The sequence below is a fragment of the Triticum urartu genome, chromosome 2A (genome assembly GCF_056163025.1).
Source record: "Triticum urartu cultivar PI428250 chromosome 2A, HENAU_Tu73, whole genome shotgun sequence".
Classification (NCBI taxonomy): Eukaryota; Viridiplantae; Streptophyta; class Magnoliopsida; order Poales; family Poaceae; genus Triticum; species Triticum urartu.
The window spans coordinates 447930875-447954147 of NC_141874.1; the positions used below are offsets into that span (position 1 = coordinate 447930875).

Here is a 23273-nt window from a genome sequence, read left to right on the forward strand (position 1 = left end):
CTGGAGCATGTATGAGGAAGAGAACAGAGATAGGCTTAGAGAAAGTGTTGTCAAGGTTGAAGAATATTTTAAGATGTGGGCAAAAAGAGGAAGATGGAGAATGAGCTCAGATTTTTTAAATTAGACTTTGCTAAGATGGTGTTGGCGAAGGAGGAGGCACTTTCCTAGTTGGTCAGTGCAAAACAGGTTCTTACTGAACTGAAAGCAAAGGCGGAGAAGACGAACTTGGATGATCATGCATCAGTCGATTAGGGAAATGAATATATTGTTTTATTAACATTATTCTTATGAAGGTGAACTAGCTATATGTTTTACTTGTTAGAGTAGTATATATATAGCCATGTAGCCTTTTGTCTTTACCTCATTGTATAAGGGGTTTTCTGTATATTTCCTGCACCTGTACATGTATATATACTGGCCCATGGCCCCATGGGAATACAAGTTGCATATTTCCTAACATGGTATTAGAGCCTTAGGGTTTTTTTGGCACGCGCAACTCGTGCTCTCCGATCCAATCTCATCTCGCACGACCGCTGCCTTCTCACACCGGCCGTCGTTGTCTTCCCCGTGGATGTGCTGCGCCTGCAGGTGAACGCCCCTCCATACCCCGCGCAGGTAGCTCACTGCATACCTGCTGCTGTTCGCATGCTCCTGCATCCACAAGCACGTGGCCCACTGCTACTGCACCCCAGTCCGCTGCACCCAAGAGCTTTGTGCGGGTCCACTCCATCCGCTGATTGTCATCTGCTATTGTTGTTGTTGCTCCACCCAACCCACTGGCCCCGTCCTGCCCGGCTGCTTCCTTCACGATTTGGGCGTCAAGGGCTGCTTCTGCACCTCCAGCCTACTGTTGTTGCTCACGGGTGCAACTGCTCATGTGCTGCTCTTCCTACTGCACCTCCACGACTGCCTCTGGTCTGAATCGGCGCTACCTCGTCCTCTTTCACCGTTTCCTCTAGCCGGCTCTCACGTCCGGATCTGCTGATTCTTTCTACTGGATTGGTCATCTGCTGCTTCTGATCTGTGTAAAAAAACTACTATGGTGTCTTCTGCACGCTCTTCGGTGATTTTTGACAGTGTTTTCGGTGTTCCCTACACTGATCCTGTCTCGCACATGTTCCTTTCCTTGGTGCTTGGTGCTCGTCCGTCTATGCAGTTGTCCTGTATGGCAATTTCCGCAGATGGTGATGGTCGTTCTACACCGTTCTCTCCAAACAGTCTTGGTGGTTGCTCTTCCGTGACTCTTCCCACGACTTCTGCACATGGTGATTGTTGCTCTACACTGACTCCTATCACGACTTTCACCGATAAATGTCGCTCTTCCACGACACCTCTCGCGACTTTCACCGGCTGTGCTGGTACATATGACTCTATCGACCGCGCATCGCACACGCGCCTTCCCTTGGCGCTTGGTGCTTGTCTACATGCGGACTCGTCTCCTCCATCGGCCTTTACTGATGCTACTGGTCGTGCTACACTGCCTCCTCTGGCGGCTTCCACAGGTGGTGGTGGCCGCTCCTCTCCCAGTGCTACTACGTCGCCTACTTCAGCTCTCTACTTCACCGAGCAGGAGATTGTGGGACTTCGCGGTCTGCTGACCGCCTCCAGCTCTTCCTTGTCGGGTGCATCTACATCGACCCCTTCAGTTGAGCCCCTGACTGAGTAGGAGATTATGCGCCTTCGGTGCTTGTTAGCTGCATACTCTGGTTCTTCACCGACGGGTTCTGTTGGTTCTGCTACTGACTCCTCTAGCATTGTGAGACCACCTTCTACACAGTCAAGTACATCTCCATGGATTCTTGATACTGGAGCATCTTTTCATATGACTCATGATTCATCCACCTTGTCTTCTATTCATGCTCTTGATTCTCATGTTCATGTTCTTACTGCTGATGGTACCTCCCTCCCGGTTCATGGTCGAGGCATTCTTAGCACTTCATCTTTTCATGTTCTTGATGTTGCTCATGTTCCTCGACTTACCATGCAGCTCATTTCTGGTGGTCAAATTGTTGACTCTAGTTGTCGGGTCATTCTAGACTTTGACTCTTGTTCTGTTCTGGACCATCACACTGGTGCTCTCCTTGGTGCTGGCCCCCGGCACCGTGACTCTCAGGGTCTCTGGGAGCTTGACTGGCTTCACCTTCCCTCCGCTGCTACCACCGCCAGTCTCTCCACCTCTGTTGCCTTGTCTACCAGCTCTTTTCAGCAATGGCGTCATCGCCTTGGTCATTTGTGTGGCTCTCGTCTCTCCTCTTTAGTTCGACGCGGCCTTCTTGGATCCATCTCCGGCGGTGTGTCTTTAGACTGTCAGGGTTGCCGTCTTGGTAAACAGATCCAGTTACCTTATCCTCATGGCGATACTGTGTCTCAGCGTCCTTTCGACCTTGTTCACTCTGATGTTTGGGGTCCAGCTCCCTTTGCCTCGAAGGGAGGTCATCGCTACTATATTATCTTTATAGATGATTTCTCTCGACACACGTGGATATATTTTATGTCTTCTCGTAGTGAGGTCTTATCTATCTATAAGCGTTTTGCCACCATGGTTCACACTCAGTTCTCTACGCCTATTCGGGTGTTCCATGCTGACTCTGCTGGAGAGTATATCTCCAAGATGTTGCGTGGATTTCTTGCCGAGTAGGGTACTCTTGCTCAGTTCTCTTGTCTTGGTGATCATGCTCAGAATGGCGTGGCTGAGCACAAGCATCGTCACCTTCTTGAGACGGCTCATGCGTTGATGATTGCAGCCTCTCTTCCGCCTCACTTTTGGGCTGAGGATGTCTTCACTTCCACATATTTCATCAACCTTCAGCCGTCCACTGCTCTGCAGGGTGGTGCTCCTTTCAAGCGTCTTTTTGATCGTTCTCCTGATTACTCGACGCTTCATTTGTTTGGTTGTGTTTACTATGTTCTTCTAACCCCTCGTGACCGCACCAAACTGTCCGCTCAGTCTGTTGAGTGTGTCTTCTTAGGCTATAGTGATGAGCATAAGGCCTACCATTGTTGGGATCCTATCGGTCGTCGGATGCGTATTTCTCGGGATGTGACTTTTGATGAGTCTCGTCCCTTCTATCCGTGCCCATCTTCCTCGACCTTTTCAGTGGAGGATATATCTTTCCTCACTTTTCCTGACACACCTATCACTCCCGTTCAGCCCTTGTCTATCCATCGTGCTACCCCTGCTTCTCCACCTATTATCGATTCGCCGTTACCATCGCCCATGGTTTCATCACCTCCCATGTCACCCGATTCTCCACCTTCATCACCAGTGACTTCTTCATCTCCATTCCCTGAGTCTACCTCGGTGATTCCTCCTCGTATTTTTCCATCTTTTCCTCAGTATTATACTCGTCGTTTGTGTCCTGTGGATGCGTCTACTGATGTGCCATCTTCCTCCTCTCAGCCTACTTATGGCTTACGTCCTCCTCCGCTTCCGCCTGTTGATCGTCTTGGTTTTCCGAGCACCGGTGCTGATGTTCTAGAGCCGGCTTCTTATCGTCAAGCTGTTGTTCATCCCGAATGGCAGTTTGCGATGGCAGAGCAGCTTGCTGCTCTTGAGCGCACCGAAACGTGGGACCTTGTTTCTCTTCCTCCTGGTGTTCGTCTGATCACTTGTAAGTGGGTCTACAAGGTTAAGACTTGCTCTGATGGTTCTCTTGAGCGCTACAAAGCTCGCCTTGTGGCTCGTGGCTTTCAGCAGGAGCATGGTCGTGATTACGATGAGACTTTTGCTCCTGTGGCCCATATGACCACTATTCGCACACTTCTTGCCGTAGCCTCTGTTCGTCATTGGTCTGTGTCTCAACTTGATGTCAAGAATGCCTTTCTTAATCGTGAGTTGCGTGAGGAGGTTTACATGCATCCCCCACCTGGGTATTTTGTTCCTAATGGCATGGTCCGCCATCTCCGTCGCTCTCTCTATGGCCTTAAGCAAGCCCCTCGCACCTGGTTTGAGCGTTTTGCCTCTATGGTGACTGCCGCTGGTTTTTCAGCGATTGCTCATGATCCAGCGTTGTTTGTCCACCTTTCCGCTCGTGGTCGGACTCTTCTTCTTCTCTATGTCGATGACATGATCATCACTGGCGACGACCCCGAGTATATTGCCTTTGTGAAGGCCCGTCTTAGTGAGCAGTTTCTTATGTCTGATCTTGGTCTTCTTCGGTACTTTCTTGGATAGAAGTCTCTTCTGGCGCTGATGGCTTTTTTATTTCCCAAGAAAAGTATATCCAGGATCTTCTTGCTCGTGCTGCGCTTACTGATGAGTGCATTGTTGAGACTCCCATGGAGCTCAATGTTCATCTTCGTGATACTGATGGTGACCCCTTGTCTGATTCGACGCGTTATCGTCATCTTGTTGGGAGTCTTGTCTATCTAGCTGTCACTCGTCCGGATATCTCTTATCCAGTCCATATTTTGAGTCAGTTTGTCTCTGCTCCCACTTCGGTTCACTACAGTCACCTTCTTCGTGTTCTTCGATATCTTCGTGGCACGATCTCTCACCGTCTATTCTTTCCTCGCTCCAGTTCATTACAGCTTTAGGCCTTTTCGGATGCTACGTGGGCTAGTGATCCCTCGGATCGCCGTTCACTTTCTGCTTACTGTGTTTTCCTTGGTGGTTCTCTCATTGCCTGGAAGATGAAGAAACAGACCGTGGTTTCCCGTTCGAGTGCAGAGGCTGAGTTGCGAGCTATGGCTCTTTTAACGGCAGAGGTGACTTGGTTACGGTGGTTACTTCGGGATTTTGGTGTTTCTGTCACTACACCTACCCTGCTATTGTCTAACAGTACAGGTGCTATTAGCATTGCGCGTGACCCTATGAAGCATGAGCTCGCCAAGCATATTGGTGTTGATGCTTTTTATGTGCGCGCTGGTGTGCAGGATCAGGTTATTGCTCTTCAGTTTGTGCCTTTCGAGTTACAGTTGGCGGATTTCTTTACGAAGGCCCAGACTAGAGCACAACATGGCTTCTATCTCTCCAAACTCAGTGTTGTTCATCCACCATGAGTTTGAGGGGGGTGTTAGAGTAGTATATATATAGCCATGTAGCCTTTTGTCTTTACCTCATTGTATAAGGGGTTTTCTGCATATTTCCTGCACCTGTACATGTATATATATATTGGCCCATGGCCCCATGGGAATACAAGTTGCATATTTCCTAACAGTATTGTGCTGTTTTCAGGTCGCTATCGTACTGTGATGTTAAAATATATTTATGTGCCTAATATGAAATTGGCAAATAGTTCTTCGATATGAAATGTGAATTTGCGTAATACTGAAATTATTAATTGTAAACTAATAAACCTGCTAAATGGGTGATGGAACTTTGCAAACAGTTCTAGTAGTAAAAGCGATTGTGATGGATAGCCCAATGCCATACAATTTTCTTCATCAAATCGTCTGTGATATGGTTGAATAAAGCAAACGGTTAACGGAGGAAGAGCGTGTGTGAACATTACACCTATCACACACGAGGCTATACATAAAACTATGTGGGATGTATATACGAACGAAAATGTTCATCTGGGATTCACTATGTGGGATGTGCAGACAAACGGAAACGTTTCTCTAGGATTCACTGTGTGGGATATGCGGATGAATGGAAACGTTTCTCGTGGATTGACTGTGTGGGTTGTGTAGACGAAGGGAAACATTTCCCTAGGAATCACTGTGTGGGATGTACCTATCAACAGAAACAGTTGTGCCTGTAATATTGTATGTGATGGCTAGCCTGATCGCACACGAGCTCATTTTGCGCAGCGTGTGTGACCGGAGGGTCTATCCTCGACGGTTTATAGGTCATGTGGGAAAGACCCCCCTTATCGCCCACACTCACTAGGCGACGGTTTAAAATGCCATCGCGGAAAGGGGTTAACAACTGTTTGTATAGCAGCTCGCTGTACTAGTGATTGGTCCCCCTTTAATCCCGTATGAATCAATTTCTATGGTATGAAGAAGCTTCTGTCACTCTTGCCCTCCAATGCATAGAACTATCAACATACAACTAACCCTATGGTGTGATCCACATGCGCGTTCATATGATGGGCACCAAAGGACAGCAACATAATCACAAGCAAATTAAACCAATCATAGCAATTCACCAAGTACCCCAAAAGACAACAAAAATCTACTCAAACATCATAGGATGGAAACACATTATTGGATAATAATATGAAGCATAAAGCACCACGTTTAAATAGAGGGTACAACGGGTTGCGGGAGAGTGGACCTCCAAATATAAACAAGGGAAGGTGCCGGAGGTGTTGGTGAAGATGACAGAGTTGTTGGAGTAGATCACCGTCACATCATGATTGCCCGGGCGACGTTTCGGCGCCACCCGGAGAGAGGGGGAGAGAGCCTCCTCCTTCTTCTTCCTTGCCCCCCCAGATGGGAGACGAGTTTCCCTTCTAGTCCTTGGTCTCCATGGCTCTCGGAGGGCAGGAGCCCCTCCAAGATTGGATCTCCCTCTCTCCCTCTCTATGTTCTCTTCGGTTTCGCGTTCTTGTTTCTGGTCCTTCACCGTTTCTTAAATTCCCGGAGATCCGTAACTCCGATTGGGCTAGAATTTTAGCACGATTTTTTCCGGATATTATATTTCTTGCGGCGAAAGAAGGGCAGCAACCGACTTACGAGGGCCCCATGAGCCATCTGGGCGCGCCCAACCCCCTCAGTGCGCCCAGGTGCCTCATGGCCCCATCAGGCACCGTCTTGCGTTGATTCTTTTTCCCAAAAAACAAATATATTTCAAAAATCTTCATAAATTTTTATCGCGTTTGGACTTTGTTTGATATGAATATTCTGCAAAACAAAAAACGTGCAACAAACAGGAACTGGCACTGGGTATTAGATCAATATGTTAGTCCAAAAATAACATAAAATATTACCAAAAGCATGTGATAATTATAGAATATTGGCATTATAGATACGACGGAGACGTATCATGGCCGTTGTTCATGTTGGCAAGCGGTGCTCGACTATGTCGCTCAGAGCATGTTGAGCGTCCTTGTCCGCGAGCGGTTTCAAAATGATTTGGCATGAATAACTATCTACTTAATTAATTAATTATAAAAATAATTAAGTACCTACCTAATTCTCTCCATGCCTACTTAACTGTCAACCAAGCCAATTAATTATCCACCAAATTGGAAAAAAAATCCCTACTTCTAATATCTGTAGGCATAATTAACTATCTACCTAATTAATGAATTGCATTAATGACTCAGTTTTCAAATTGATTCAATGCAAAAATCCTATTTAAATGAACCCAATTAATTGCATATGTAATTAACTATCTAGCTAATTAATTGCATTAATGCTTTTGTTTCCAAATTGATTCAACATTTGATTTCCAAATTATTTTCGCATGAATGACTGCTACAAATAACGACTATGTAAATATTTCCTTTGATAATAGAGATATTACACATTTCAGGCACCTCTTGTATTGTTTGATTGTGTCTTTGTGGTAACGCTTTTGCAGTAGATTAAATTTTACAAGGCCTACCGTGTATTATATGACACATTTTCTTAATGAATTTCTTGACATTTGAATGGCCCCACTTGATTTGAGAATGTAGCATGTTTGGCTCTATGTATGATTAAGAAATATAATATGATCGTGTACACGAACGCCTATACGTGGAGGTCCGACAACACAATTGCCGCCACGGCCATCCTTGACAGTATGCTCCATGCCCTGGATTCTCGAGCATCGTGCTAGCGTTAGGTCCAGCCATGGCGTCCCTCCAAGGGGCGGGCGAATGCCGCCTACCAACTCCCCTTTAATAGTAGAGACATATATGATTTTTCTAAGATCAAAATATATGTATGATTTGGTACGGTAAGAAAAAAATATATGTTATTTTTGTTATATTAGATAAGTTTTCATCGTGACATAATAGTAGAGATAATAATAGTAATAAATGGTATAGTGTGCGGGGTTAGGAAATTTTTATTGAGGAATATCTGATTTTTGGGAAGGTTATCGAGAAAAATATCATGTCTACCTTTTAGGAAGGTGATCTCGCATGTACGGTTTAATCTCTGGATTCTTAATTACATATTATTTCCATGACTGAATTTAATCCGCACATGTCAAAGCAAGCATGAAACAAGATCTCACTGGTTTAATGGGAGGGAGAAAAATCTAGTGAAAGGATGGTGGGAGGTGAGGCGAAATTAAACCAGACGAAAATAAAACCGGTGAGGAGAAACTACCAACTCCCCCTTTAGCAGTAGAGATTTCACGAGTTCGAAAATGTTTGAAACTTTGTATGGTGTCTTCATTGGACACCTGTAGGGTGTTGTAAATATTTAAAATTGTTACGACAAAAACTTGATACACATCATGTACAAACAGGACACTCACGCCCGAAGTAGCTTTACATATGGTGGGCACTTCAATGTACCCGCCACTGCTAACTTCTGGATATTTTTTTGCACGGGTCACCACATTTTTAATCTATGGCGAGCATAAGTATTGCCTGCCACTGCTAACTTCTGGATATATAAAATTTATTTTTAACGCAGGTCTCCCCAATTTATCTGTGGCGGGCATAGCTAGGGCCCGCCATTGATACCCTCCGTACTAGTGGCGGGTTTCCATCCTTGCCCGCCAATGCTCACTTTCATTATGCATGCAAATTTGGGAGAGTTCACTTGTGGCGGGTTTTTATACTCGCCCACCTCTGCTAGGCTAACAACAGTGACGGGTACGTTTTGCTACCCGCTACTGTTGCGTTTCCAAAATAGCAATGAAGGGTGACTACCTATGCCCGCCACTAATTTGAGGCCACCTATAGGCCTTTTCCATTAGTGAATGGCCAGATTAAGCCCTTTGGGCGACATGCTAGAGGGGCAACACGAATGCGTCCTCACCAGACCGATGGGTTTCGACATGTGTCCAGCGGGTCACACTCGTCAGTCTGACGTGGTGTACGCATCCGGGCATGACCGGGCCTCCTCATACATGTTCCCGATATGAGCTGGATATAGAGGTGCCGGTCAGCCAGGACATATATCGCTGGTCTGAGAAGCCTGCATGGGTCACGACTCTTTGACCTGTCACTCACTAGACCGTTCTCCCGAAAGTACGGACCATTTGAGGGGAGGGGAACTTTTGGTCTATGGATGTATATACCCCCTATATGGGAAAAAATAGAAATTAAACAAAAAGTCAATAAATTCTGAAAATATTTTTTAAAGCAAAATTGACCTTCCATTGTACTGGTAAAAGAAATTCCACAAAAAAATCTCGTTGACTTATTTTTAAAAAGACAAATTTTTTGGTCAAAATAGTGTGAATAGTGAGCTATAACAGAAAATGAATTTCTTTTTGCCCTGAAGTCAATGCTGGTTTTTTCTTGGTAAAAAATTATATACTACTAGTGCAAAAGAAAGTCAAGTTTATTGTAAAAGAAACTTTCAAACATTTTTGACTTTTTTCTTGAATTATCATTCATTTTTTCATATGGGATGCATATACACCCGAAAATCGAAGGGTATTTATCGTATTTGTGGAGCCTGGGTGTAGATTCTCTCAGCAACTGATTAGACCCAGCTCGCTATAGAGCATTTCTTTCAGAATTGGAAATACAGAGCCTTCCGGCGGTCACCATGCATGGCTAGCCGGATCTTTTTTGGCACGAATAAATGGGCGAAGTTAATCTTCTGCGTGAGCGTGATTACACGTGACAGCTCACACTTAAAGTTTGAGGTTTATTTCGTTTCAATTTTCCTCGTACTCGTAGAGCAGTACAGCTGGCTATCGAGTACCGGGCCCGCTTTCCTCTTTCTGCATGGGCTGCGGGAGCCGTTCCAGCGAACGTGGAGGAGCCGCCCGACGCCCGACGGTTCTTCGATTCCTCCCTCCCCACGCTGCTCATCCTCTCCGCCAACTCCCCACACCAGACCACACCACACCAAATCCCCAGTCGTAAATCAGTTGCGCCCCACCGTCAGCGGTGCCGGCGACTGGACACGGCAACTCCCAGCCGCCACCTTCCGCCGAATCATCTCTCGTCGCGGGGTCCGGCGGCGGCGGCGGCGGCTCCGCACGGGCTCGGATCGGTTTCACCTTTTCTCGGTAAGGAACCCTAGCTTCCTTTGGGTACTCATCTAGTTAGATTGCCTACGTACTTACTTCCGGAGAGCGCAAATCGATCTCGATCGGTGTCAGTTAGGCTGAACGTTTTGGGGTTCAACTGAACCCACGTCTCCGCACACTAAATCCGCCCCTCCTGTCCAGGAACAAAAAAGCACCCGTGAATGGCGTGAAACATACTGTACGTGGCTTCCAAGTAGAAACGAATCATATTCTCATGATTTGTGTGTGCCGCACTCCTGTTCAAAATCTGGAACCCCGTTTTGAGAATTTCTGGTGGTACAACTAAGCAGTCCTGCAACTAAGGTTCAGCAAATTAGTGGAGTACCTTTACTTTTGTTGTCCTGGTTCCTTTGAGTGATTAGGATGGTTTGCCGCCCCTATACTACATTGTGTATGTCTTTCAGTCTTTATACTTCTTTTTACAAAGTTCGACACAAGACATTTGGTGTGAATGATGGTTTGCCTCCTTTGGATTGGTTACGTCGTTGTACAAACAGTCATTTCATTTGCCTTTATGTGTAGGAATTTTTTTTTATGCCTGGACGTTTCCATTTGCATGTACGAGTTTCTCTTCTAGGCTATATACATACGTGAGCTGGAGCTGCCATTTTATCCCAATACTTTTCTGAAATAGCGAAAAACTGAAACAACTTCTTGAGGACGCCAGGTTCTCTATCAGTAGCAGGTTGCGTATTGTTCTTGTATTGCCATCTTAGTGTTGCGATTTTTGTGACAGCCCACAGTTTCTGATTACTTTACTTATAATTTTAAGACTTTGGATGCATATCTGTTAATTCTCATAATATCTCATCGTGATCTTCTACATTTCTATATGGACCTGTTCCTGAAAATCCCAATTAAAAGAACACAAGGTCCTAGTGTTCTAGTGAATACGTTCAATTTGAACATTTATAAATGATTTAACAAATGTAAACCTATTTCTTATGTAGGATACGTGTTGAATTTTGTAGTTGATTGCCAATAGACTGCCAAACATGGTGATGTCTCTAGACAATTTAAGGGGCTTTGCATTAGCCACATCATCAAGTGCTTTTATTGGATCTAGCTTTGTGATCAAGAAGATTGGCCTGAAGAAAGCTGGGGACGTTGGGGTAAGAGCAGGTTGTGCCTCCCTCCTATATCTATTTCAATATTTTTTTCTCGCATACAAGGTGATTTAATGATAAAGTTTTAATATTTATTCTGCATTTAATCCATTAGTAATTAATCTACGTTTTTTATCCTCGTGATTTATAGGTTCTGGAGGCTACTCATACTTGTATGAACCGTTATGGTGGATAGGAATGGTAACTAGTAAGTATCACTTACATTGAGTTGTTTTTTTATGCGTTGGCGTTACAGCAAAGGCACTCAGTAGAGATACTAACCCAATTGTCTTTTCTTTGTGGGGCAATACCCCACGAAAAAACTGACTTTTGTTCCCACACAAATATCTTCGAATAGATGTGTAGTTTGGTAGTTTTTACATCGGGCATTAGATGTCAGGTACGGATAGTGTCCGTGCTTATACCATTTATGAGAAGAAGGATGGATCACCTCCTCACAATACTAGAACACAGGAACCTAGTTTTACTATAGTTTTATTTGGAATGAACAATATTTTCTGATATGATGTAGGCTTGAAGTAATGTTTATCGCTCTATTATTTCTTGCAGTGATTCTGGGCGAGGTGGCCAATTTTGCAGCATATGCATTTGCGCCAGCAATACTTGTTACTCCTCTGGGAGCATTGAGCATCATATTTAGGTTTTCCACATGCCATCCTTTCTAAGCCACAATTCCGGTGAACTGATAGTAGAATGTTTCCTTAATTCTCTTTTGTTCATGCAGCGCAGTGCTAGCACACTTCATTTTGAATGAGAGGTTGCATATGTTTGGCGTGGTTGGTTGTGCATTATGTGTTGTTGGTTCAGTTGATATAGTTTTGCATGCCCCGATGGAAAGAAGGATTGATTCAGTTAGCGAAATATGGCAACTCGCAACTGAACCAGGTATCTCTTTTCAAGTCCTTAAATAATTCTAGCTGCTATTTCTCTTAGTTTCCCTTTGAATGAATGTTCATTGTGACCATGTGTCCTTAATAATATAGTTTGCTTTATAGCCAATTTACCATCATACTCCCTCCGTCCAAAAAAATTTGTCCCTTAAATGGATGTATCTAGCACCAAGTTAGTGCTAGATACATCTATTTGATGGAAAAGCTTGGGACAAGTTTTTCCGGGCGGAGGGAGTATGCAGTAATATTTTCTAACTTTCACCAGAGTTTTCCAGTTAGTTTCATATTTTTCCCAAGTAGGTCTCAGGAATATCTTGGCTATATAATTCAACAAAAAGAATATCCTTCTGTTAGCCGCTCCTTTTGTGCTTGGTCCCTTGTAGTGTTTGCTATTGTTCATTCTTTTAATGGATGGCAGTGCTACTGCATTGGCTTTAAGAAACAAAATGCTACATACAGGAATAAGTTTCTAAGTTAACAGTTTCAATTCGTTACTTGTTTTTGTGGACAAGACATGCTGTGTCATTCTACTGGATTTAATACCATCTATGTTTATATGCACTATATCTGTGGGAATACATCCGTAAAAAGTATATGGTGTTACACCACCAAGAAAGTATCTGAGGGAAGTTGTTTCCCTTTGTGCAACAGTCTTTATGTTTGTGGCTATGTTTTCTATCCCACTTTTTCAGTATAATATTTATGTTATCAAATCCATTTTTGACACACAACTATAATCTGTGCTGGCAGGTTTCATAGTCTATTCTTGCTTGGCTGTAGCTCTTGCACTTGTTTTAATGTTCTGGGTTGTTCACCATACCGAGCAAAGAAAAATGCTCGCGTATGTTGCAATATGTTCACTATTCGGGTCTCTTACGGTAGGTTTACAATACATCATACCAGGACTTGAGCTGTTCAAATTGATTTAGAACGCCCTGATGAAGTGCTATATTTGGAACAGGTTATCAGTGTTAAAGCAGTGGCCATTGCTTTAAAGCTCTCATTTAACGGAGTGAACCAATTTGTCTACATCCAAACATGGTTCTTTATTTCTGTTGTGATTATATGCTGTTTAGTGCAGCTGAATTATTTAAACAAGGTAAGCTCTCCCGTCATATTCAATCAACTGAAGTATACTGCCATACATATGAATTGCATTACTTCAGGGCCTAACCTACAGTATTCCGCAAAAAAAAATTGAAATGGAATTGCCAATATTCTTATCACTAGAACAACTACAGACAAACCGAAGGATGCAAGCGGGCATTCCACGAAGCCCACATACAAGTATATCAAAAGTCAGTCCTATGTGGATCTAAAATAAAAGCTATACTGGGTTGACTTTTATTATACTTGTATGCTGGTGTATGTAGGCTCCTGCTTGCATCCCAAACTACATTGAATGTGCAATGGTTGTAATTCCCATGGTAATAGGTCTGTTAACAAAGGATGCTTGCCGATTGCCATTCACCCAGGACATTTTCTGAGAAGTAAAGTTTGATGGTTAGCAATCTTTTTAAGCATGTCTACAATCTCAGACATCAATTTTGCAGTTCTCCTGTTTGTAAAATGGTAATTACTTGGAAAGTAGTACTCTACTGATGAGTGTACAAGCACCGTACTTTTTTAAAGGAAAGTACAAGTAGTGTACTGAACCTTGCACTTTGCGGCGACAAATCCCATCTCTGAATGGTGTGCACAATATACTGCTCTTACCTCGTCTGAAATATCTCATTGCAGACGTCTAAGCATTCTAAAGTTTGTGTTGCATAAAAGAAATGATTATAGAACATACTGATTTGAGTTAAAGCTTTTTTAGCGCACATTTGTGAGCTAGAAGTTTTCATAGCTTCTTTAGCACTTGTGATGAAAGGCTTAGTGCTTCTGTAAGAATCTCACAAGTTCTACTTGCTTTAGTTTTACATTTGCTGATATATGTGAGTAATTTGCATCTTTCGAGCACGGCGTTACAATATATTTGCAACAACAACTTTTCCCTTGTGTTATTTTCAGGCCTTGGATTCATTCAATACAGCTGTGGTCGCGCCTGTATATTATGTGATGTTCACCATTCTTACTATTCTTGCGAACATGATCATGTACAAGGTGATGCACATATCGTTTCCTTTTGTAGTTTCATGAATGCAATAGTTTTTAGCAGTTTCATGAATGCAAAATTTTCTAGTTAGCCATTTTCCCATTTCATGAAGACAAGATATGGAAGTTTCACATGAATTCCTATTTGAAAATGTGTTCACTACGATACTACATAACCATTCTGAAATGCAGCACTATGAACTAGTGATATTGACTCGAAATTCCTTGGTAAATCCTCTATCATATTAAGGACTTGAATAAATTGGTACGTAGTATTGACTTATGAATGCGACTAGATAGCATTTGATGGTTGCTACTTTACTATCGCAGGACTGGGACTCTCAGAATGCAACACAGATAGCAAGTGAGGTGTGTGGGTTTGTGACGATTGTTGCGGGGACATTTCTTCTGCACAAGACCAGAGATATGGGGAACACACAACCTGACTCAGATTCTCTGAGAGCGGACTGTGAACTCCAGGAGCATAGCTAATCACACTCTCCTGTTGAATATCTAACATATCAAAACACATACTCTTGTTGAACGTCTAACATAGAGATCTCCCTAACATATACTGGAACTTTTGGAATCTCAGTCCACATGCATCAATTGCAGCTTCACTTATAGGAATATTTGCTCTAATAGTACTGGTTTAGCACATTAACAATTAAGGATCTACATATATGCGTTTTTATAAGCTTTATAGGAATATTTGCTGTAATGTTAAATTGTTAATTATGCCAAGAGTTGACGTTTCTTCAGTTTAGGGAAACACTTATATTCCATTGTAGTTGTGAATATAATTGATGATATTCGACCGTAATGTGTCGCTAAATTCGGGATGTTAACACCGGGGTAGTAATTCTGATGCAAAACATACTTATGGAACTACAGAGGCAAGGCAGGAGTTAAGTGGAGTTTTTGCTTGTTTGGATGCCACCATGATGCATCATTTATAGTACATTAGTTTTTCCTTTCTTTTGTGGGAAGCACACACATTGTGGTTCAGAATTCACGTGGGGGGCTGGGGCTGGCTAGGGGGTGGGGGGGGGGGGGGGGGGTGGGGGGGGGGGTAGTCCACGGATGCGAGAGCCGCCCATCCAACACTGCTTATATACATCCGACCCCATTTTTTTTAAGTCCGCACATTAAAATAGCCGCATATATAGTTTAAAATAGTTCAAATGCAGTAGTAGTTCTCATTAGAAAAGTTCAAATATTACCCTTGCCTCTTAACCGCCGATAGATGCTTCAGATCTTCCTTCAGTTACTTGTGAGTTGTTCGATGCTGAATTTGTTGATGCATTTGAACAAACACTGGTACGCATCGGTCCTATGCAAACGATTTTTTACCCCTTTCCGCGATGACATTTGGAACCGTCGCCAAGTGAGTGTGGACAATAGGGGGGTCCTTCTCACACGACCCAGAATCGGGAATATGCCCTCCTGGCACACACGCTCGGCAAAATGAGGTCGCGTGCGACCGGCGAGCGATCAAATACAGAAATACATACAGTAAAGCTAAAAAAACAATTATACGGCGAAATTGTTTCCGGTCGCAAGTACATCCCACACAGTCAGTCCCCGCTAAACGTTTCCGTTCGTATGTACATACCACACGGAAAACGTTTATGTTCACAGGTACATCACACACAATTTTTCCTGTTAAATCGTTTGCGTTATTGAATGCATCACACACGGTTCGTAGAAGAAACTATGTGGTAAAGGCTGTCCATCACACATAGTTTTTATATGGTAAACGTTTGCGCAAGGTGGCCTAACACAAATAGTTTTCAAGAGAAAATCGTATGTGATTGTTCATTAATCCAACACGGTTTATTCCTAGAAACTGTGTGCGTTGCCTGAGGTCATCGCCCATGGTATTTTTTGAACAACCGTTTGCAATAGCAAAACCCAATTAGCAGGCTAATTATCTGATTATTCATAATCCATTTATTAATCTAATTGACATTTCATATTGAGCACACAATATATTTCATTTTCATAATTGAAATACATCAGAGTACAACATCATATAGCTTCAGCACTCAGCTACCCCATTACACAACTACACCAGGACCAAGTTTCACAGGCAACATCTATAACCTTTCGAAATTAGCATCATAGACGGTACATAGACAGATGTATCTAATCTGGAAAACTACTGAAGCAGAAAGCGAATATTGAGCCTTCATTGATGTTGAAAGTCTTTGTAACTTTAGGCCAGTGCCTGTGGATGATTAACAATCCATCCTTCGTTCTCTTCAGGAACACTTCAATATTGAACCATGGGTGTTGTATGAATACCTTCCTCGCCTCCTGACCATATAGGTGGTTTGAGAGGTAATCATCAGTGAACTGTTTTGGAAAGGCCTGAAAACAAGAATGCGCATAAATATCTTCTCCATATTGGAAATTGCGCAAAGGAATAAAAAAGGCAAGGTATAATAGTTAGTACCATCCTGTAGTGAACGGATGTCTTCTTCATTGTGCAGACAAAGATCGTGTTGTTTTTTGTCGCTAGTTTCTTTATCCTAACAATCTTTCTGAGTTTCTTTGACTTGACTGATATTCATGGACAACTCATTTTCCCATATGCAAAAAGGGTCGAACAGTGGGTCAAAACCTCTAACAGCAGGACCTACATGTGCAAGACCAAATTGTTAAAAACCTAAATATTAGAATGACTCCTGCAATTGCCCAATAATGTGCTATTAGATAACGGATCATGCATGTGCTAACCTCGATTGTAAACCTCAGTGCTTCCCATTATTTCCCTGCAACACATATAAGGTAGTTAGCCATCAGGTTAAGTAAGAGTTCACATGCTATCAGTAAAATATGTTGATGAAAAATAAGCACATTGCAGATTTATCAGATTAATTCAAGCCACATGGAAAACCCATTTATCCAAACCAAGCATGATTAAGAACTGGGAAATATAGCACTTGTATATATTTCTCATGTATTAAATGCAGCCAAATTCGATTTATTCCTCACATGCACAACAATACAAAATTCTACCCATGATAATTGAACATCGCAGTGTAGAGTTGAACCAAGCAGTTAGCTAAACACCACAACAAATGAACCAAATATTAACTGAGCACCACATTGCACAGTATAACATACTCCTAATAGAATATCAGACAGTTAACCAAACCAAGCATGCTTAACAACTTGGAAATATAGCAATTGTATTTGTTTCTCATGTATTTAGTACATCCAAATTAGATTTATTTCTCACGTGGTATACAATAAAAGAATGCACCCACAACAATTGAACATCGCATTGCAGAATTGAACCAAACAGCCAACCGCATCGCGTCGTCGACGCACGAGGTGTCGACGGTGGCCTCGACGGCGAGGTGCTCCTCCAAGATCTGGGGTTCGACATGAATGGCAGCTATTGCGACCTCATCCGCGCGTGCGGCCGGGATTTGCTTCTCCGCTGCCAAATGGTCCTTGGGATCCTGGCTATACTGCACACACCATGGCTTAGGGCGGCGCTTATTTGGTGGAGGGGTCGGTGATTTGAGTGGAAGGTGTCGCACCGGCGGTCGGGGCATGTGGGATATGGAAGAAGAAGGAGGATGGGGGTCGGGTGTGGATTACCTGCCTGGATAGGCGAGGCCGAGCAGCGTGGAGGAGGGTCGCCGGCGAGGAGGCGGCGCTGTAAACAAGGAGTGAAGGTTTCAACTTGGAAAGGAAGGCGGAAACAGGGGAAATGCGGCTTTTGGTAAGGGGAAGGGGCGGGGAGGTAGATATTTTCGCGGAAGCCGAAAATTTGGAATCGCTTCAGCGAAAAAACTGGCGCGCAAAGTGTTATCAGACACGGTCCCTTATTCAGAACTATGTACGATATGTGAACATCACAAACGATTCAGATAGCTTAACCCGTGTGTGTTGAGTTTGAATGTCAAAAAATTTGGTTTGAATTTCCCTGGTTACAGTGGTCATCCACGTCATTGCATAATTTGGGTACACAAAGAAGACTAACTTCTTAATCGAGCAAGTTCAGCAATTAAACAAAGCTAGCTGACCTAAACATTACTCTAACAAATTAAAGACCGGTGCTCCTAATTAAACAAAACAAAGAGTACTACTACGGTTGGTGCTTGTCGATCTCCCCCGCCGCCTCCATGTCCAGCTTGCACCCGACGGTCTCCTGGGGAAGGGGCTCCATGGCATCAATTGCACCATACTCGGCAAGCATCTCGCCATCCGCGTCCGCATAGCTGAAAAGAAAGTAGAGTAACCAAGTTAAGATCTATTTTCTGGTTGAGATCAAAAAGTTGAGGAGATATGAAGTACCACCTCTCTTGCGGCGCCGTGTAGGCATCGGGGGTGCGATGGCTGTCGGTGGCGTTGAAGCAGATCTGCGACGGTAGACGGGTGCATCGGGGGATAAGTCCCGTTGCGGTGGAAGAGAAGGTCGTGTGAGCGGCCCCGGCAAAGAGGACGACGACGCCGATGAAGCAAGAGGACGCGATGCAAGGCTATTGGTCCATCGCCATGGATGAGAAATGTCCATCTCTAGTAGTGGACGACGCGGTCTTGGTAGGCGTTCCGGCATGGTGGAGGACGGTGGCGATGGATGTGGTGGAGGACGGCGGCGATGGATGGGGTGGCGGACGGGGGCTGGTGTGGGAATGGGGTGTTCTAGCGCGGACGGTGTATGAATGGGAAAATGGAGGGGGAGGTACGGGGAACCATGTTTTTGGGACGCGCCTGTCTGAAATACGGGAAAGTTACGAACTTATCCCCCGTTTCAAATTTGGACGTCTCGTCGGTTGGGGATATGACGGTAATCTCGCATCTCCCAAATATTTGCCGGTAACTATTTCGGGCGAGGAGAGGGTGTTTTGCCGCCGACGGTGTATGAACGGGGCTGACAGGTAGGGAGGCCGTGTCACGTTTGATGGAAGTTACACATCTGCCCCTATTTAAAATATTAGCCTACATCTATTTCGGACGAGGAGAGGGTGTTTTTGTTGGGGAACGTTGCAGAAAACAAATTTTTTTCCTATGTTTCACCAAGATCAATCTATGGAGTCATCTAGCAACGAGAGGAGAGTGCATCTACATACCCTTGTAGATCGCGAGCGGAAGCGTTCAAGAGAACGGGGATGATGGAGTCGTACTCGCCGTGATACAAATCACCGATGACCAAGTGCCGAACGGATGGCACCTCCGCGTTCAACACACGTATGGAGCGGATGACGTCTCCTCCTTCTTGATCCAGCAAGGGGGAAGGACAGGTTGAAGAAGATCCAGCAGCAGGACGGCGTGGTGGTGGATGCAGCAGTGAACGCAGCAGGGCTTCGCCGAGCTTCTGCGAGAGGGAGAGGTGTAGCAGGGGAGAGGGAGGCGCCAAGGCTTGAGGTCCGGCTGCCCTCCCTCTCCCCCCTTTATATAGGCCCCCTAGGGGTGCGCCGGCCCTAGGAGATGGGATCTCCTAGGGGGGGCGGCGGCCAAGGGGTGGAGTAGCCCCCAAGGCAAGTGGAGGCGCCCCCTCCTCTAGGGTTCCCAACCCTAGGCGCATGGGGGGCCCAAGGGGGGGGGGCGCACCAGCCCACTATGGGCTGGTTCCCCTCCCCACTTAAGCCCATGGGGCCCTCCGGGATGGGTGGCCCCACCCGGTGGACCCCCGGGACTCATCCGGTGGTCCCGGTACAATACCGGTGACCCCGAAACTTTCCCGATGGCCGAAACTACACTTCCTATATATAGTTCTTCACCTCCGGACCATTCCGGAACTCCTCGTCACGTCCAAGATCTCATCCGGGACTCCGAACAACTTTTGGATTACTGCATACTCATATCTATACAACCCTAGCGTCACCGAACCTTAAGTGTGTAGACCCTACGGGTTCGGGAGACAAGCAGACATGACCGAGACGACTCTCTGGTCAATAACCAACAGCGGGATCTGGATACCCATGTTGGCTCCCACATGCTCCTCGATGATCTCATCAGATGAACCACGATGTCGAGGCCTAATCAATCCCTTACTCAATTTCCTTTGTCAATCGGTACGTTACTTGCCCGAGACCCGATCGTCAGTATCCCAATACCTTGTTCAGTCTCGTTACCGGCAAGTCACTTTACTCGTACCGTAATGCATGATCCCGTGATCAACCACTTGATCACATTGAGCTCATTATGATGATGCATTACCGAGTGGGCCCAGAGATACCTCTCCGTCATACGGAGTGACAAATCCCAGTCTCGATTCGTGCCAACCCAACAGACACTTTCGGAGATACTTGTAATGTACCTTTATAGTCACCCAGTTAAGTTGTGACGTTTGGCACACCCAAGGCACTCCTACGGCATCCGGGAGTTGCACAATCTCATGGTCTAAGGAAATGATACTTGACATCCAGAAAAGCTACAGCAAACGAACTACACGATCTTTGTGCTATGCTTAGGTTTGGGTCTTGTCCATCACATCATTCTCCTAATGATGTGATCTCGTTATCAATGACATCCCCATGTCCATAGCCAGGAAACCATGACTATCTGTTGATCAATGAGCTAGTCAACTAGAGGCTCACTAGGGACGCATTGTGGTCTATGTATTCACACATGTATTACAATTTCCGGATAATACAATTATAGCATGGATAATAGACAATTATCATGAACAAGGAAATATAATAATCATTTTATTATTGCCTCTAGGGCATATTTCCAACAGTCTCCCACTTGCACTAGAGTCAATCATCTAGTTACATTGTGATGAATCGAACACCCATGGAATTCTGGTGTTGATCATGTTTTGCTCTAGAGAGAGGTTTAGTCAACGGATCTGCTACATTCAGGTCCGTATGTACTTTACAAATCTCTATGTCTCCATTTTGAACACTTTCACGAATGGAGTTGAAGCGACGCTTGATATGCCTGGTCTTCCTGTGAAACCTGGGCTCCTTGGCAAGGGCAATAGCTCCAGTGTTGTCACAGAAGAGAGTCATCGGGCCCGACGCATTGGGTATGACTCCTAGGTCGGTAATGAACTCCTTCACCCAGACTGCTTCGTGTGCTGCCTCCGAGGCTGCCATGTACTCCGCTTCACATGTAGATCCCGCCACAACGCTTTGCTTGCAACTGCACCAGCTTACTGCCCCACCATTCAAAATATACATGTATCCGGTTTGTGACTTAGAGTCATCCAGATCTGTGTCGAAGCTAGCGTCGACGTAACCCTTTACGACGAGCTCTTCGTCACCTCCATAAACGAGAAACATTTCCTTAGTCCTTTTTAGGTACTTCAGGATATTCTTGACCGCTGTCCAGTGTTCCTTGCCGGGATTACTTTGGTACCTACCTACCAAACTTACGGCAAGGTTTACATCAGGTCTGGTACACAGCATGGCATACATAATAGACCCTATGGCTGAGGCATAGGGGATGACACTCATCTCTTCTATATCTTCTGCCGTGGTCGGACATTGAGCTGAGCTCAATTTCACACCTTGCAACACAGGCAAGAACCCCTTCTTAGACTGATCCATATTGAACTTCTTCAATATCTTGTCAAGGTACGTACTTTGTGAAAGACCGATGAGGCGTCTCGATCTATCTCTATAGATCTTGATGCCTAATATATAAGCAGCTTCTCCAAGGTCCTTCATTGAAAAACTCTTATTCAAGTAGGCCTTAATGCTGTCCAAAAGTTCTATATCATTTCCCATCAAAAGTATGTCATCTACATATAATATGAGAAATGCTACAAAGCTCCCACTCACTTTCTTGTAAACGCAGGCTTCTCCATAAGTCTGCATAAACCCAAACGCTTTGATCATCTCATCAAAGCGAATGTTCCAACTCCGAGATGCTTGCACCAGCCCATAAATCGAGCACTGGAGCTTGCACACCTTGTCAGCATTCTTAGGATCGACAAAACCTTCCGGCTGCATCATATACAATTCTTCCTTAAGGAAACCATTAAGGAATGCCGTTTTCACGTCCATTTGCCATATCTCATAATCATAGAATGCGGCAATTGCTAACATGATTCGGACGGACTTCAGCTTCGCTACAGGTGATAAAGTCTCATTGTAGTCAACCCCTTGAACTTGTCGATAACCCTTAGCGACAAGCCGAGCTTTATAGATGGTCACATTACCATCCGCGTCTGTCTTCTTCTTAAAGATCCATTTATTTTCTATGGCTCACCGATCATCGGGCAAGTTAGTCAAAGTCCATACTTTGTTTTCATACATGGATCCTATCTCGGATTTCATGGCTTCCAGCCATTTGTCGGAATCCGGGCCCGCCATCGCTTCTTCATAGTTTGAAGGTTCACCGTTGTCTAACAACATGATTTCCAAGACAGGGTTGCCGTACCACTCTGGTGCGGAACGTGTCCTTGTGGACCTTCGAAGTTCAATAGGAGCTTGATCCGAAGTATCTTGATCATCATCATTAACTTCCTCTCTAATTGGTGCAGGCACCACAGGAACATTTTCCTGAGCTGCGCTACTCTCCGCTTCAAGAGGCAGTACTTCATCAAGCTCTACTTTCCTCCCACTTACTTCTTTTGAGAGAAACTCCTTCTCTAGAAAGGATCCATTCTTGGCAACAAAGATTTTGCCTTCGGATCTGAGGTAGAAGGTATACCCAATAGTTTCTTTAGGGTATCCTATGAAGACGCATTTTTCCGACTTGGGTTCGAGCTTTTCAGGTTGAAGTTTCTTGACATAAGCATCGCATCCCCAAACTTTTAGAAACGACAACTTAGGTTTCTTCCCAAACCATAATTCATACGGTGTCATCTCAACGGATTTCGACGGTGCCCTATTTAAAGTGAATGCGGCAGTCTCTAAAGCATAGCCCCAAAATGACAGCGGTAAATCGGTAAGAGACATCATAGATCGCACCATATCTAATAGAGTGCGATTACGACATTCGGACACACCATTACGCTGAGGTGTTCCAGGCGGTGTGAGTTGTGAAACTATTCCACATTTTCTTAAGTGTGTGCCAAATTTGTGACTCAAGTATTCTCCCCCACGATCTGATCGCAAGAACTTGATTTTCCTGTCATGTTGATTC

At 44.5% G+C, this 23273-nt stretch overlaps 1 protein-coding gene across 3 annotated transcripts; it reads left to right on the forward strand.

Annotated features, from left to right (window-relative positions):
- Positions 1 to 9755: 9755 nt before the first annotated feature.
- LOC125541704 (putative magnesium transporter NIPA2) lies at positions 9756 to 14974 on the forward strand. Of its 3 annotated transcripts, none has more exons than XM_087544079.1 (9): positions 9756 to 10078; positions 11071 to 11221; positions 11357 to 11413; positions 11776 to 11866; positions 11951 to 12111; positions 12867 to 12994; positions 13078 to 13215; positions 14130 to 14222; positions 14544 to 14974. In XM_087544079.1, exons 2-9 carry the CDS (start codon positions 11095 to 11097, stop codon positions 14703 to 14705), a joined length of 957 nt encoding a protein of 318 aa, XP_087400205.1. In that variant the 5' UTR covers positions 9756 to 10078; positions 11071 to 11094; the 3' UTR covers positions 14706 to 14974. The 3 variants fall into 3 exon arrangements, with proteins under 3 accessions (XP_087400205.1, XP_048561007.1, XP_087400206.1); XM_048705050.2 differs by having other exon boundaries at positions 9757 to 10078; positions 11050 to 11221; XM_087544080.1 differs by lacking the exon at positions 9756 to 10078 and having other exon boundaries at positions 11149 to 11211.
- The last annotated feature ends 8299 nt before the right edge of the window (positions 14975 to 23273 follow it).

Coding starts and splice junctions, on each gene's coding strand:
- LOC125541704 (XM_087544079.1), top strand. CDS start 11,095: ATGGTGATGTCTCTAGACAATTTAAGGGGCTTTGCATTAGCCACATCA. Junction 11,867..11,950: donor GCATTGAGCATCATATTTAG/GTTTTCCACATG, acceptor TTGTTCATGCAG/CGCAGTGCTAGCACACTTCA. Junction 12,112..12,866: donor GCAACTCGCAACTGAACCAG/GTATCTCTTTTC, acceptor CTGTGCTGGCAG/GTTTCATAGTCTATTCTTGC.